This window comes from Falco cherrug, chromosome 2 (assembly GCF_023634085.1).
Source record: "Falco cherrug isolate bFalChe1 chromosome 2, bFalChe1.pri, whole genome shotgun sequence".
In the NCBI taxonomy this organism is placed as follows: Eukaryota; Metazoa; Chordata; class Aves; order Falconiformes; family Falconidae; genus Falco; species Falco cherrug.
This window is the reverse complement of record NC_073698.1, coordinates 79,635,309-79,652,698: the sequence shown is the minus strand read 5'-3', so window position 1 is coordinate 79,652,698 and position 17,390 is coordinate 79,635,309. Positions and strand designations below refer to the sequence as shown.

Below are 17,390 nucleotides of genomic sequence, written 5' to 3'. Positions count from 1 at the left end.
GCAGCAAATCCTGCCAGTGACCCGTGGGGCACACAGGCAGAGCCAGGAGGATGGGAAGAGCTAACTTCCCTACGGAAGCCTGGGTAGATCGTAGGCTGTCCTTGTCAGCCCAAACATCTCCTGTTTCACCAAGTCAGGGGGCTCTAGGGCCCTTTCTCCTCCCTCTTTCTGCTGTTTCACAAGCATGTAGTGAAAAGTTGGAGGTCAGCCCTATGTTTTCATCCTTCTTAGTTTTTGTCTGAACTTCTAGACATCAAATACACACACCTGTGATGTCCTCTTAGCTCACCCCCTATTTCACCTGGATTCCCTTCTCATCTATCCTGAAGGTTTTATTTTATCAGTGGTTCTTGTTACCTCAGGCTTGGGAAATATTTGTGTCTGGTTTTTTGTTTGTTTGCTTGCTTTTTTTCTGTCCTTGTTCATATTTTTCCTCACAAAGCAGGACTCGGAGCCTGAAGTGTCAGGGGAAATTCACGGTGTTTATGTTTAGCCACTAGATGACACTACAAAACCCTTTTTCCAGAAGGCTACAGGCTTTCACAACAGGTACCACACCCTAGGTTATCAAAATAACGGTTGATACAGAGGGGCTAGAACAAAAGGAAAAGAAAGACTGAACCTTTTTAGAAGGAAACATCCAGTATATAATACCCTTAAAAATAAAGTTCTCTTACTAGACAAATAAATTACCTTGGGATCCATCATTGTATCGACAATTTCTGTAGCACAAAAGGAAACATGAGCAATGCCAGACGAGGACAAATCAGTACGCCAGAAGAAGAGAAACAAGAATGGGAGAGAACATGAGAAAAATTAACACCAGCGTCGAGGGAAGGGAATGCACCTTGCTCAGGCAAGAAAAACGGGAGGCAGATAAAGTCCAACTTCAGGGCCAGATGGAAGCCACACTAAAACCGGTTTAACAGGGTGGAAAAGGCCAATGTTTTTTTGAGCAAAAAGAAAGTGGCAGACCCAGGCAGCCAGGCTAACCCCATGAGTGGCTGTGGTATGTTTGGTGGGTTTTTCTCAGACCACTCCTCTACAGGTCCCAGGTAAACAGCAGTTCATTGGAGCTATTGTGGGTACCCGCACCAGAGCCTGCATGGCCAGCAGAGCAGGGAACACACTGGCAGTCTGGAAACTGGAAATAAGTAAGTAAAAGGTACATTAATTTGAACAGAACTCTGCATTAAGCCTGGTTTTTTCACTCAAAAATAATCCTCTCCACTGTCTGTGCTTTGCTGCCCCTTCAGGGAGAAGGTACTGGAGCACACATCTGCCCAGCCACCATCACAGCAGCTTTCAAGATGTCCCAAATTGTGGATAAACGCAAATTAACAAAAGGAGTGAAATTACACTGGAATAATGAAACTGCCTTAATCTCTGTATCAACACTTATTCCACATTCAGACAGCTTTAACTGCCATCATTTTAAGTACATTAAGCTACATCAAACAGGCTATGTCACTTCCAGATGAGCGGGTCACCTTGATAAAGCAATGTCAGTTATTAGTTTCACACTTTTTGTCACTCAGATAACTCCAAGACACCCAAATTCAAAACACCCTTTTCACTCAGGAATTTAATGTGCCTCAGTGAATGCATTTTCAGTTCAAACCTTTTATTTTCCTGATTCATTTTCTTGAGGACAAGCCCTAGCTGCCGTGATATTCCTCTAGGCTGTTGCAAAAGACAGATTGAGCATAACCTAAGACGAGTAAAATACTCTTTCACCCTTAGCTATGTTGTTTTCCAGTTGCATTGCAAGGAGGATGGTGAAACTAGCCTGCACAATGACAGTCAAACTGTCACATCAAGTTTTCAACTCATTCTCATCTACACATTATTTAAATGACGGTATTTCCATTTGCTGTACTGCCAATTTAACTACGTGGCACTCAAGCGCTGGGGCAGCTCTACACTAAAGAACTTTATACACATTAGGATTTATAAATCCTCTGAATTGCAGATGATGACTCCAAAGAGGTTTTAAAAAAATCTCTGCCAAAGCCTATTTAACTGGAACTTGACAGTGCTTTTAAAGCCCATGAAACTTTCCTCACTTACTTTAAAGGATCAACTTCTGGCCCTTATAACCTGAAAAGAAAACATGCAGATCTTTCTGTTTTCCTAAACGTCCTTTTCTTTGGCATCTAGAAACACAATGTTTGCAATAAAACACTCGCAACATATTTTGCCATATACAGTAGCTGTGCAACTATAGGCTATTTACTGTGGTACAGAGATAGATGGAATCAACGCTAAAACATCTCACCAGCTGATCCACAAAACCAGTGCACTGGAAAAAGGAGTTAGTTCCTCATAACCACAAGTGATCACTTTCTGCCTGAAACTTTGAGAACCAGGTAAAACTGACACAAAACTTACTTTAGTTCCTTTATGCAATCATTTTACAAATTTTCTGAATATATTCATATCTGTGATGTTGTGGATTAAGATATCTGACTGAACGAAGAAAATATATTCATTTCAGTCCATCTTAATACTATGCTATTCCAAAACAGCCTCAGGCAGAGAGTATTGCTGAATGAGAGTGAGGTCAGTGGAGAATTGCTCCCTTTTCACTTTGCTAATCATGTCACTCTCATTTTGTGACTGTTTTCCTGATGTGACGGCTTGGGGCCAAAAGAACTCTGAGAAAGCTGTGCTCCGCTAACACATCGAGAAACGTGTGAACCAGTAATGACCAGTGGGAAACTTATTTGATACCCAAGAAAACAGCATGCACAGCTAAACAGATTACACTTTGCCATCTTTGCAGTTGACTCTAACAAGACGCTGGCCTGACCTCTGCCCGAACACACGCTGCTGTCAATGCCCCCGCGGTGGACAGCTATATTTCATTGACAGGTCATAACTCTGTAGACAGCGAGAGTTTGGGGACACCTCTGCAGGATTTGAAAACTCATACAATTGTCAGCGATGGATTTATCATCAGAGTTATTGAGGCCTCTAAAAACACAGATAGTTAAGGGAGATAAGGAAGGCAATAAAGCAGCTCAGCGTAAGTGGTTTTACAAGCACAGGTGTGTTTGAGTAAGTAGCAGCAGGAATAAACTTCTGATCAAATCACTAAGACATTTGGAAAATGATACTGTCAAGGCAATGCCTGGGAATTATGAGAGCATTGAAGGCACAGCTATTATCACAGTGTGCTTTGATATCCTGTGCTCTAATTAGAAGTGAGGGCAGAGGTGACTTATCAAGAAACCACTCCCTTTCCAGATACTGAGTTACAAAAACATGGATGGTTATGAGAAATATCAGCCTTAAGATTCTATGACAAAGGGTAATAACAGTCATACAGTTCATCAATATACCGCTGTGCAGAGCAAGGGTATCAGAGCACTTTGAAAATAACCATTAACTTTTCATCACACCCCTGGAGGAAATCAATAAGCCAGTATAACCAGGTAAGAGAAGCAGAGGAAACAGAGGCACCAGAGAATCCCAAAATCCTGATCTCACTCTAAAATACAGCCGCATGCTCATGTTGTAGTTTCCAAAAGTTAGGGGAACTCAGACCTTACAGGTGTGTCAAGGGACACACATGTGGCATATGGCCTTCATGGGAAAAAGAACGTATATGTGGTTTCATTGAGGCTGGTAGCAGGTCACATCCTTCTTAGCTACTTACTTCGTCAACAAAGAGCTGTGCAAAGGTTTGGTATTCCTCACTGCTTGTATTGCTAAAGCGTGGAGAGTATTTCATGTTTGTTATCCGTACTCTGCCGCTAAGTTTCTGGACAGCTGCAAAGTAAGAAAAAGACAATTTAAATGCATGTCCCATGGACTGTAGTCCATAAACAAGTGTGTGACAGTCACTGTCATGCCTCACCACACAGGGTATGCATCAACTCATAACAGCAGAAGGCCAGCCCTCTGAAATGTAGCCAAAACCCTAAATGCCTAAACGTAGCCATCCAACACCTTAGTCTGCCCTCTCTGACCTCCAGATGACTCTCAAGAAGGGCACCAACCTGCTGTAGGTCTTACATCAGCCAGCTCTGTCTTGGATGCTATGTGGCATCTGAAATGCTGCTCTATGGCTATGTTCAGTCACCTGAATAGCTCTCCCAGCTCCCTCTACATGCAACATGGAGACACCAGTCCCTCCAGAGAGCAAATCATTGCAGCACCAAGGTACTCTCTCCACCTTCAGAGGAAGGCTAGACAGCTGCCTGAGATCAGACGCCTACATTTTAGACAACTATTAAAAGACAAGACAGAATCACAGAACCATAGAATCATTTAGGTTGGAAAAGACCCTTACGATCCAGTCCAGCCATTAACCTAACACTGCCAAGCGAACCCCAGCAGGGCGAGTGCTTCCTGGAGCTGTATTTGCTGAATCACATTAAGGCGGTTTCAAATGTTTTAGGTTATTTCTCAACATCACTGGGTTTGGCATTGCTGCTACAGGCACCGAAAGTGATCACAAGCAGGAGAGAAATTGCTTCTCAAGATATGATTCACACCCCTAGTATCCTTTTAGTGGCCAGCCGGGCAAGCTGACTGCTATCACCCAATACCATGACCCTTGCCAGGCCACTGTCTTCACACTGCCTTCCTAACTCCTCGCATAACAAGACCTAAAGTTTCAATGTTTTATATGAATATAGGGTAGTCTTCACCAAAGTCTTCACCAAGAACTCTATCATCTGGCTAAGGATTCAGTTTAAAATTGTTTCTGAATCAAGTTACCAGTTTTTACTTTCTGGTGTACCAGCTTGCTTTCCTCCCTACAGACGTCCTGATTTCAACAGTATATAAGGCACCGGGTTCCAGCTGTGAGACTGTCAGACTCCTATACTGAGTTTTAGTCTCCCATGTTAGTTGTTTTCTCTGAAGCAGCAAGAATTGAAAAGCAGGGCTCTGCGTAAACTCCGTGGACCTTGTTACATCAAAGTCGGTTCTAGTCACGCTGGGAACAATAATCCTTTGAACTGGGGCAAGTACTAGAGGAAAAGAAATAATCAAGTAAAGCTTTGCAGGGGAGAGGAGGAAGTCATGCCTGCTTAAAGCCAGCCACCAAAGCAGGCTTCCTTTATCCTAGCATACTTCTGATCCCAAAGGAACTCTCACAACCACTGATCAGATCAAAGGATTTGGGCTTGCTTTTTGCTATGGCTTGTCCTGTCATGTGAACATAGGTATTTAGGAGATAAACCACATTCAGTTATCTGATGGTGAGAGGGGAAAATGTTCTGAACAGTTTTTAAATGGGGGGAAAAAAAGAATTGGTATTTAAAAGACATGACAGACTATGAAGAGCTGGCTGAGGTTGACCCTCCAGGCCAGAGATGTTGCCACAGGGAGGAGCTATGTATTAAACTTCACTGAACGTGGAATTTTGCTCTCTGAATTTCCTGCCCCTGTTAGTGAGGTACCAGTATGGTGGCTTTTCCTCATGTTCCCTTATTCCTCTTGTTCTTGTCCCAGCAAAAGCACTTGACTGAATATTTGATTCATCAGACGAAGAAAACAAGTTTTTATAAACTGAACTTGTTTGTGTAGAATTTTTCAATTTGTTTTCCAGCTGGAAGAAAACGATCGGGGGGGGGGGGAGGGGGTGCAGTTTAAATAAGCTATTCTGATATTTTTACAAAAATAACATTTTTTGTTTTCATTTAAAACAAACAAAAATAAACACAGCACTTTTTTTTACTCTTCCCTTCATTGAAAGGGGCAGGGGGAACACAAAGCAAAGCAGTACATGCAGCTTTTCAGTTCAGGTCAGTGTTGTTTGGTCCAAAATTATTTGCTTCCTCCTTTTGGCCACTGAGGTCCCAAATCAGTTATTTGTCTGGCTCTGTTCCCAGGTATCACTCATGCCAGGCAGAGTGAAGAATACAACATGAAAAAGAGAGAACACAAAAGCTGAACAGAGGCATCGTCATGACTGCCCAGAGAGCTTAGCAGGACTGGAGAAGTGGACCCTGTGACACTGGTGATCAGGACTGGTGGTACAAGAGAGGCTGGAGAAGCAGCATAGCTGGCCTTACATGGCTAAAAAAGAGGTTTTGCAGGCAAAAAGGAATGAGGGAGAACCAGAGGTAGGGCTGGATGAGTGGAGACCCCCTGGAACAGAAGATCATAGGGGAGAGGAAGAGAAAAGAGCAGAGGGGATTGTGGTTTGGGATCGGAAAGACGCGGAGGGCATGAGAGGCAGAATAATGACAAGTAGAAACAAAACTGAAATAGGTATCACTTATTAACACACTAAAGGAAAAACACATTTAGTGATGGGCAGACACAGCAGCATTCCTATCCCAAACAAAACCATAATTAAAAGACAAAATCTGACTCTAACCTTGAAATATGATTCAGCTGCAATCAACAGAGAAATCACCTAATTAACTGCAACACATCTGCCCAAACCCGAACAGATTAAGCCCTCCCTGTCAGCCTAGTTACTCTCAATTACAGCTCTTGAAAAAGTGGCTCCCAGGTTTCCACGCAGCTCCTGCCCCACAGGGGATTTGTAGGGCTTTGCCTAATCCACCCTACACTGAAAGGAATAGGAAGGCAGGTCATTTGCCTTCCCAGGTCTCTGAGGTAACTCTACAGGTGGCTGCTGCTGTTGTACCCTGGTGCCAGAGCATGCAGGAGAAACGCAGACGTGTGGCAAAAGGACAAGCGGCATATGCTTCAATGAGCCACGCTCAGTGCACTGTGTAGATTTGCGTCATCTGTTTTGAGATGAAGAAACCTAACATTGATAAATCTGTCAAACTACCAGAAAAAGAAATTATTTTGACATGCTGATTTAGGGAAAAGTGCCAATTCTTGCAAAAACATAATTTTGACATAGAAAAACTAATTTCAGACACCTTCATCCCAGACCACCGATTCCAGCTGTGCATCTTTCCTGAGTGAGGCTTTGCTTCTCACGCAGCCTAATTACCACGAGTGCAGGTCCCTGCCAAACGTATACTCACTGTGGTTCATGGTGGGGCCTGGCGTCAGGCTGGGAGCTGGAGAGGCCCCTGGCAAAGCTGGTGACCCCAAGGCACCAGCGTATTTCTCAGACCAAGAGCCGTTGTCTCTTCCCATCTCTACACGTGCTCTGAGAGTGGCATTGCGGGGGGGAGTGCCAGCATCCCCTATGGCCGGCAGAGCTGTACCAGGGCCAGCTTGAGAGCTGGCTTGAGGCACAACAAAATCTGTGTGACTTCTGGTGGTAGCACAGGCTGTTGTGTGCAATGGCAAACTGAGTTGCTCTTGCCCGGCTGTGCCTATGGATGTATTTGTGGGAGCGGCCGTTTGCTGTGGTGCACCAGAGGAAGCTTCTGCCACAGAGCTCTGCTGCGGTGGACTTACGGCTGCCTGCCACTCTGCACTCATGGCCAGTTCCTTGCTGGCTGCAACCCCCGTGGCCATGGTGCTGTTGTCCCTGCTGAAGCCCATCTGTGGTGCAAGGTCTTTTCTCCAAGGGGTTGGAGGAGCACTGGTGGGAGAATGACTGTGGGGTGCTTGCTTGTTACCCAGGGGTAGTGCAGCAAGGAGGTGCACAGTGGTGCCCATCTCAGAGCCTACAGCAGCCACCATCTTAGTGGTGGCAGGGGAAGCAGGGCCTGCAGGGCTCACTTCTTCAGGAGCAAACTCTGTGCTGTTTGTAATTTCAGGAGCCATCGTTTCGCTGAGAGTGTCCACAATCTCACCTGCAACGCAGCAAACACATTGAAATGGGAATTCAAACTGGATGAGGAGGCACCAGGGTCTGACCCGAAAATGGGACTGCGACCACTCAGCCATGCATAACAGCATTACAGAAACTGGTCTTGGGTATGTTGTTAACACATTGTAGGATATGTGATTTTTATGGTGTTGAATCTGGTTTGTGCCTACAAAAACAAGCAGATTTGATTCCCTGGTCTCTTCTCCTGGTTGACAGGCCATGGATCATTACAGTGGGAGGAAATTAGCCACAGTCATACCAAAAGAGGAAAAAATTATGCCTCATGTTGCTCAGCAGTCAGTTATTAGGCTAATCAAGGAGGATCTCAGAGGGATTTCATCTGGAGATATATGTAAGCTTCACCTTTATGTTCAGAGACAGATCATATATAGTCCTTCAGCCAGAGACTGCAAAGGTGCATCTATATACACATTGTGGGCTATATAAGTTGTAATAAAAGCAGAGGTAAAAAAATTTACAACTTATTCCAGCCTTTTATGGCAAAGGGAAACTACATGACAGTCTTTCGCTCACCCTCACAGTTTCTTCCAGGTCGAGATGGATTGGTGTCCATGGTTGTCTTGCATCTGCACAGGTACGAGCCCATCAAATTGACACACTCTGCAAACACAGAGCAGTCATTCTCGGTGGGAGAAGCACATTCATCCCAGTCTGTAAGACCAAAATCACAACATCAATCAGATAGATGGCCTTCTGGCTGCATTAAGCTAGAAATAATCATAAAGTAGTCTTTTCTTCAGTTTTTGAATTTATGAATGTGTCTATCTTTTTCATCATTTACCTGACAGCCAAGCTCTGAGTAGTGCAGAACACTATCTGTGTTGTTAGTCTCTCACATAAAAATCAACTTTTGTCCTTGTAATTTGAAAAATACTTTCTCCGGGTAAAGACTTTTTCTAATATTTTTTTTTAGAATTAAACAATTATTTGAAGTGTAAAAATACTGTAAGTTTGTACTATAGCTATATCAGAAGCATACATTATACCAAGTTTTGTGTACAGTACCTCCAGATACATCAGGTAATGAACAGGTCTTTTATCACTTGCTCCTTGTAGACAGAATATTAAATAGACACTTAAATCAAGTAATCTTCTGCTTCAAATAAAAGGTAAATACAAGTAACTCCCACGAGAAGCACTCTTCAGTTCTTAACAGAGGAAGTGCTAAGGGCAAAAGCTTTTTGTATAAAATATTTTTTTTCAAAGGTAATACTGTAACACTGTGACCCTCTTTCTGGTAGTCTCAGAAAAAAAGATCCTGGTTCATCAAGGCATGAATATGCTCTAAGGGTGTTCCTTATGTTTAATTTCTGTTGCTCTGAATCAGTCAGAGATGCTTCTTTCACAGAGTTATAGACCTATTTTATTGCTGAGTCTCTTCGTTCTTGAGGGATTTAGATCTGGAGTCTTACATTACCATTCACGCCCTGTTCCATCAAACATGCAAAGGCTGAGTTAATGCTTTGGACATGAATAATCTCAGTGAATCCCACATGAGCCCTCCCTGTGTGCACTCCCTTGTGCACGTCTTAACTGCCTCAGGACTGTAAGTGAGGGAGAGCAGAAAACTAGCCTGGAAACTGTGTCTTGGGACAAGTAATTCTGATCAGAGGCTAGAAAATTGTTTTGAATAATGCATTATTCTAAGTGCTTGTTCTGCAAACATGCAGAGATTAATCACTGTGATTATTTCTCCGAAGCAAAGTCCCATTCTAGAAAAAGAAAGCTTGGAGCAGGTGTGTGCATGCGCATACATGTGTTCATCTTTTTGCTTGCAGACAGCCTTCCCCTTTTACTTTCTTCCACCTAATATTTCAATTCTTTTTCCTTTCCTCATCATTAGACAGTGGTTGTATCCGTGATTGTTTCCATTAGACAATTTCATGTGCCTGTGGCCAGCATCTGCCTATTATGTTACAGCCTAAGCCACTTGGAGGGAATACAGAAGTATGCAGGACTGACTAAAGCAACAGCAATGAAAAGTGCTCTCATTAATGACTTACTATGCTATGAAGTAATTGTGACTCTTCATGGCTTCAAACACCATCTGAGAGATGCTCCCATGCTAATTGCCAAATAACTTACATTCACTGGCTCCATTGTCTCTGAGGGTTTCCTTTCTCATCACTCAGCATGGCTTTTTAAGCAAATTTCTTCAACTCTGATGGCCACATTCAGTCATGAATCAGGCCAAAACATTTATGTTGTCTTAGTGCTCACTGGCACTAGTACATCACTCATGCACATAGACACCCATACACACTGCCCTTTTTTCCTCTATAACCATTCCATCTCAGCCAAGGTGTGCTCTGTGCTCTCTTTCTGCACTCTTGGCATCTCTCACCTTTCACATTTGGCGAGCACCTTCCACACACACAACCCTCAATGAACAGTCCTATTCCAAAAATTATTAAAAAAACACCTTTGTGTTCACTATGATTACCCATTATACCTGTAAGAGGTACATGCAATGGGTAAAAGTCTGTGAAATGCCTTACCTAATGATGTTGCAGATACTAAAGGTTTGCATGACTTCACAGAGAACCCTGGAGGAGAAATCCAAAGAAATCACTTTGGATTCAAGGAGTTCTGTAACTGAAGACGGTGGCTAAGAGAGTATTAGTGAGAGGCATCATCTACACTTGCTGTATTATTACACTTCTCCAGGAACTGGCTCCTGGCTGCTACTGAGGACTTGATATTGTGCTAGATGGATCTTGGACCTGACTCAGCACATGTCCCTTTGTCTTTTCTTACCATGCCTCACACAACAGACAGATATTTTAGTGTCTCTGTTCATCATGGCAGTAAGCTTAACAATTTCTGAATCTTCGAAGAGACATGCAATTGCCTCACTCCTTTCAGCTGTGCTATCCCTTCTGACTTCTCATCCTTGCTTTTTTGAAGTTGAATTCCTTGCTCTGCCACTGCCACTAAACCAGGCACACAGCCTTCTGTTGGCCAGGCTCCACAGAGGATCCAGGTTGCGTTTCTCCACTGGTGTAAGAGGATCTGTGCAGGTTTACTGTCAAAGGGCCCATTCCAGGGCTCTCAGGGGTCAGGAAGAAAAACAGCCCATTATACAGAACTTTCCTTTATGTACTTCATTCCTTCGCCTTGTTTTCCACATTTGACTTTAGGAAACTCATGTCAACCAAATGCTTGTTTGGGCAGAACTAAGAAATGTCCCCCTTTTCTCTACCCTAAGGAGGAGTGGAGGAGTTGACTGTGCTCCTTGTTAAGAGTGGTGCTACTGGAAGCCATCTGGTCTTCTGATATTAAAGTAACAGTCCAGAGCTATTGCCTTCTTCCTCCCCACTCCTTCAGTCCCAGGATCAATTGCATTTGTAAAGTATTTTGGCAGACATCAGCACCTTGCAATTCAGTATCTGCTACCACTGTGATATTTGTAGGCTTCGGGTGCAATTTGTCTCTTCTTGTTTTTTCTTGTCCTGTTCTGATGAACCCCCACATGCTCTACAAATCCAAAGGGAGTTTTCCCTGATCACAGTAAATAAGCTTCTAAAGGGCTCAATACACTGGGAGAGAAGAATAACCCATTCTGCTACTCTGGCTTTGGCAGCTTTCTGAACTCTGGCTCTGCCAGCTGGGAAAGCTGAAGCCAGAACTTGGCCCTTTGAAGATAAAAATGGTGATTACTGAAGATCAAACAAATGCCTAGTTTAACATAAATTCCATGCGTGCTTCTTTAGTCCTGTTCATTGAGAGGACATTTGGGAATTTCTCTGGCTGGATTTCTATAGTGAAGATGTTAGATTTCTTTTCTTAAACCCTGGCCCAAATACAGCCCCACAGCCCTGAAGTACAAAACTGTGTAGCGGGCATGTGTATCTAAAGGCTACAAATATTCCACAGTAATCCTATCTGCAACTCAGTGTGAGAAAGATATGGCAAACTTCCAACTGCTCGCAAAGAGGAGAGAGAAGAAAATTAATAGGGAAACCACGGGCTTCGCTCCTTCTTAAACACAGTGGAAGGAAGCAGTGTCTGCAGGTACCTGGGCACAGCCAATGTTCCTTCATCTGACCCTTCTGAACTTATGGATAAAAACCCATGGAGGAGTTCTCACATCACAGTTTTCCCTCCAACAAACCACATATGTTGTCTCTCTATAAAGTATTTTCCATGAAGAATGCTGGTGATACCATGAGTGATCAAAATACAGACCCTGTTTTCTTGTTTGAAAAAATAATAACAATAAAAATTACCTTCTACTACAGTGTTTTGCTGATCCACCAACAGCACAGAGCCATTGTGCAGGTAGGAAAGCACTGGGGCAAATGTAGAGGCATCAGCTGGGAACTCGGGGTCCCGCACAGTGATTCTGACCCTCGCAAAGACGCTTCCAGCTTGCAGTGATTCAGTCTGCACTTTCAGCTTCCCAGATTTGTATAAAGCAGAAATGTTGGGTGGAAATGAATTTTCAAGCTGAAAGAAGGGAGAGAAACATCAACAATTAGGAACCCAACAGGAACATCTCCTTTTAAAACTGAACTATGGTGGTACCATTTTAAAAATGTGTGTATGCACAACATAGAAAATGTAAAAAAAAAAGTTTCAAGGTGTTTCAGAAATCTTACTTTTCAGAGCTTACTGAGGCACAGAGGAGTGTGAATCTCCTTGGTGCACCTAGGTACCCTTGAAAATGGTACCCATCTGATCACTGGTCTTACAAACGAAATTCCATTTCAACTCAAGGGGAGTAAAATTCCTTCTGCCCCTGTTTTCCTGCATCAGAGCTGAATTGGCATGGTAAGTCTGCATGCATCAGACCCTTGACGTTAGCTCTGTATGTCACACAAGCTTTTCTTCACAAGCTTTCTATATACTTACCTCTGCACTCCCAGACACTGGAACTTGGTCATCTCCACTGTCACTGGAGCCGGCTCTGGCTTGATTTTGACTACTACCAACTAGCCGTCCCCCGACAGTCCCCAGGCAGAGTTGGGACACCATGCGCTGGCCAGGGGCCAGCCCCAACAGGCAATCTGTATGTGACCATCGTGCTTTGGAAGACGCAACTGCATGGATGCAGGCTGGTTTGTGGCAGTTGGTGTTCATGCCAGAGAATGGTTCAGGAAATGTTTCATTTACTGGTATGGGCATAGCTTTAGCTGCCAGGGAGTATTTGAAACTAACCAGTCCAAGTCCAGCCTGCAGCCAAGACCAATGATAAAGAAATCTCAGGATGAGAGACAAGAAAAATGGGGGTGGATAACGTCACGAAAATGTGTTTAAGACAGCCCCAGCTTCAAGGGAATATCACAATTACATCATGGTTGATTACCAAACCAGTAAGTAAACACATCAGTTGAACAAATGGTGTTACTTTCAACATTAAAACTGTCATACTGCTGGCAATATTTGAGCTGTGCAGGAGTTGGAAGTTTTATCTTACATCTCTAGAAGGCATCTCCTTGCCTTTTGTTCCTACATACACCTCAAAGCACACCTTTGAGCATGCAATGCAGAGCCACAGATCAACACAGCTTTGTTCCCATTCAGACAAAGTTTGCTCCAAAAATTCCTACAAACAAGCTGTTTAACTGGTCTAAGCTCACATCAGGGTGGAGAGGCGCGAAAGAGCGAGAAGTGAGAGGGGTATGTTGCGCTCCCAAATACCCAAGGAGGCAGAAGCACACAGATGGGCAACGCTTCTTTTCCCTCCTAACCCCATGATGCCAATTAGGTCTGCAATAGTCTCAGAGAAGGTTCACTCACAAAAATCTTCCTGCACAACAACAGTGAACAATTTGAAGCTATGGGAAATAAAACCATGTCAGGAACTTCAGCTTGCAATTTCTCATGAGCAAATCGCTCTTCCGTGCTGTCTTTGAAAGTATAATTCCATTACTGGTTTTTCGCATCAAATTTATATTCACATATGTTTATGAATCACCCTTTGTTTTGGGAAAGTGTCGGTTTGGATGGAGATCCCAAGTGCTCTCTACGGGCCCTGCTGTCTACAGCAAAACTGCAAGAGATTGCTGTGTCTGAAATGTCCCCCCTGCCTGGGAAGCTGAGAGCTGGTAATAGGCTTCATAACTCAAGTTTCGTTTACGGTTGTTTACACCTGAACATGGACAGTGGCTATATGTGTGCATGCAATGAATGGGGCTGCAGAAGAAAGCCTGACACGGTCACTCTTCCTTAAAGAAGAATGAGCTTTGACAGCAGTCAGACATTTATTGAGGAGACAGCACTGAAATGAATGTCAGCAGCGTCATTTCAACAATCCATTAAAAAGCCTCAAGTCAATTTAGTGTGTGTTTATTGCCTAACTAAAGATCCAGGGAAAGGAGTCCCTGTTGCATGCCTGCATTTTTAGTTCCTTTACTCTTCGGTAAGGGAAAACTCTCATTGGCTCAATTGCTAATAAAGCCAAGGGCTTGATCTGTCTAGTCAGTTGAATTTTGTTTTAGTTATAAAGAAAGGTCACAGGAAATAGTGTGATTTTCAAGGGATATTTCAGCCAGGCATAAAATCCTCTATTACATTAAATAAATTCCAAACTGGAAAAAAATGTATTACCTACAGATATTCTAGCATTACCTCTGTAAGCAATAGTCTTGAAAATTCCTTATATGCTGAGCTGCTGGCATTATGGAAATCATCAGTGAAGTTGTAGTTGAGAATCCTCATAGTAACACCAAATAACTTGGCCTCTATAGGACACAATATTTAAATATTATTTTTATATTAAAAATACAATATTAAAACACACACTGACAAAGCAGAAGAAGAAAGGATTCAGTCAAAATTGATGAACCCAAACCAAAATCTGAGATGATGGAAGGAGAAGGGGGGGAAAGGTCGAGAGAGTTTGGTATTAAACCAAGAAAATAAAGCAAATATTCCACTACAAGCTTGCTATACATAGAGGAGATACACTTACATCAGGTCCATAAAGATATTTAGGTGCCTAACTGCAACTGCACGAGAACTGGGTATACACATATCCCTGTGGACCTGACCCTATGTAACTCCTGCATTTCTGTTACACCCAGGGTTGAATTGCCTGTGAACTCAACTTTGGCCCACCACTTAGAATTACTGGTTTTTTCCTCATCTTGGTAGCATGGATAGTAAATATATTCTTAAACTGAAAACAATAACAAAAAACAGTGCATGCCACTTCTCTGCCTGGTAAACCCTGACAGATAACACACAGAGAACATAAGCCAAATCCAAGAGCCAAGGAATTTATAACCACTTTAACCTGTATAAACAATCTGAAGCTGTTACTCTTTGGACTGATCTTTGGAAAACTTTTCTTTTTCTCAAGGGCTTCAACTTCATACTCTGAAGTTCAGCCCTCTGTTTCCATAACCACTAGACCTCCTACTTACCCTCTACAAAGGGAGTAATTTTCTTCTGCCCTAACCTAGAGTCATCCCTCATCTGATCAAAGCGAAGGCTCTTATGGATAAACATAAACAGCAGCATTCTCACCGTGGCCAGTATTAGATGGTTCACTGCCTGCTTCACTGAGAAAATGGGGAGATATTTATTTATTTATTTGCATGAGCGTTTAGGAAATAATTTAAGGGTAAAGGAAAAGCAAAATTATGTTTGATTAACACACTAGGGACTCGGGGAGCTAGCATCACTAGCTAATTGAACAACATTATGCAGGTACTCTGCTGGCTTCCTTACACAGCCTTTGTTATTCCCTTTAATCTTGGTCACTCTCAAATATTAGCTGAATCTGGCCTTCCTCTGTGCACTCTTGTTAGCTCAGCTGAACCCTTGACAAACGAGCTGACTCGATTTCTCACTGGCCATGGCCATCAACCAGGAAAAATGGGACCTGATGGGAGATGGGTGGCAGCAGAATGCAGTGGTAGGCACAAAAAAATAAAAAAGTATTAAAGTTTATCCTGGTATCTGTAATAGTTTGAGTCAGGTCCAGCACTACTTTATGAACTAAAGCCGGAGTTCTGCTGCCTGATAGTCCAGGTTGCGTAAATGCTGGGGTAGAGAAGAGAAGTGCTAAAGGGGTTGGGAAATGGAGTTTGGCAAGGACAGAATGGATCATCGTTGAACTGCAAGGGGATGGGGGAGTGCAGGGAGAGAGAGAGAATGTATATATATTTTAAAGTGACTATTTACCTGTTTTAACATTTTGATGAGAGGTGCTGGTTTTTCCACAGGTTTCATAGCTGATCTCTACTGAATACATCACACCTGCTTCCAGTTGAGACACATTCATTTTCATTTCCTCTGTCTTCAGGTTTTGTACAATCTCTTTACCCTTGAACACTTGGACTTGGAAAGTATGGTTCAGAGTAGAAGTGACATGCCAGGACATTTCAAAACTGTTGCTGGTAACGCTGAAGATTCGGTGGTTTGTAAATGCAGAGGGACCTATTGCAGTCCCAGGAAGAATGGTCACAGAAAAAGGAACATTTCACCTTGTATTGTGCTATCCTAAATCCATTATAGATAAGCACTTTGACAATCAACAGGGGAAGCTCCTCTTTACATTATGTCAGGACAGCATCTGCCCCTTTGACACTACCAGGTCCCTTCACACATGAACTATCCCATGAAAGTAATTAATTTGGTGTTTATGCTTTTTATTTCTTTTTACTGTACGTATTTGTGTTGAATCTCTAGTAACACTAATAATCAGCCAGTGAGCTACAGGTTCACGCAACAGGAACAAGTTTGCAGTAGTGGATGTGCGTACTCTGCATACACTGACAGCAGCTTCGCCTCTTGTCATTTCAATCATCAAAATGCACCTCTTCAGGAAAAGGCTGCCTTGATTTATGCCTGGAAAAAACCCACAGCCCCCAGTTTACAGAGGCTGGAGGATAAATGGTGGGAAGTGTTTCACCTATTTATGCCACTCTAATCCAGTGCAATCATTGTCATGCCAATGGGAAAAGGCAGGATTCTTCAGAGATGATTCCTCTCCTTAAATGTCTAAATGGGATTAATAGGATTAATTGCCCTCCAGCAAAGCCAGTCTGCCTCCACCAACTAGAGAGAGAGAGCCCAGACTAGACACCTCTCCTGTAGACAGCTGGGGTCAGGTGGGATGAACATCAGCCCCCACGCTAACCTAGAGACCATGGTATGCTGCTGCCACAACTTCAATTCTTTCATGCTAAGGGTTAGCCTGAGGAAAAGCTTGCTTTCTTAAATTGTTTCAATAGAAAACAATTGTTTCCAGGACTCTGAGCTAGGTGGCTGTCAAACACCCCCAAAGCCACACCACCCCTGCACTACAGGGCCTTCAGTTTAATTCCCCCGGCTGCAGCTCGGATCAGAAGTTGCAGATGAAGGATCAAGAAAATGCAGCCTGTCTCTCTGAACTAGGCAAAGAACTACTCTAAAGATATTTCCTCCCACAAGAGGAACAGGATGTTGTTAGATGGATTGTGATAAATCTTGCCTGAAAGGGCTGAAGTCACCCATACAGAGACAAACCTACCGGGGTCTGCTCCCACTGTGGTCCCTCAGACAGCTATAATGCGTAGCAGGGACAGTATTCACAAAGACTGCCTCCAGTGTAGGGTAGCTGTGGCCAGCCTCCTTGACTCATGTTCCCCCCCCAGCACCTTCACGGACTCGAAAGCAAGAGACCCGCATCCCAGTGGTGTGACCAGGAGGAGCTCCTGTGGTCAGTAACAGA

At 43.3% G+C, this 17,390-nt stretch overlaps 1 protein-coding gene across 1 annotated transcript in view; it reads right to left on the bottom strand.

Moving 5' to 3' along the window:
* The window catches only part of UMODL1 (uromodulin like 1), a 66,137-nt gene that overhangs the window by 20,468 nt on the left and 28,279 nt on the right, over positions 1–17,390 (bottom strand). The window contains exons 9-14 of the mRNA XM_055702748.1: positions 15,860–16,114; positions 14,300–14,412; positions 11,956–12,175; positions 8,240–8,377; positions 6,966–7,688; positions 3,662–3,774 (exon numbers count right to left, since the gene is read on the bottom strand). Of these exons, the coding sequence (XP_055558723.1) occupies positions 3,662–3,774; positions 6,966–7,688; positions 8,240–8,377; positions 11,956–12,175; positions 14,300–14,412; positions 15,860–16,114 (1,562 nt within the window). The remainder of the gene's footprint in view (positions 1–3,661; positions 3,775–6,965; positions 7,689–8,239; positions 8,378–11,955; positions 12,176–14,299; positions 14,413–15,859; positions 16,115–17,390) is intronic.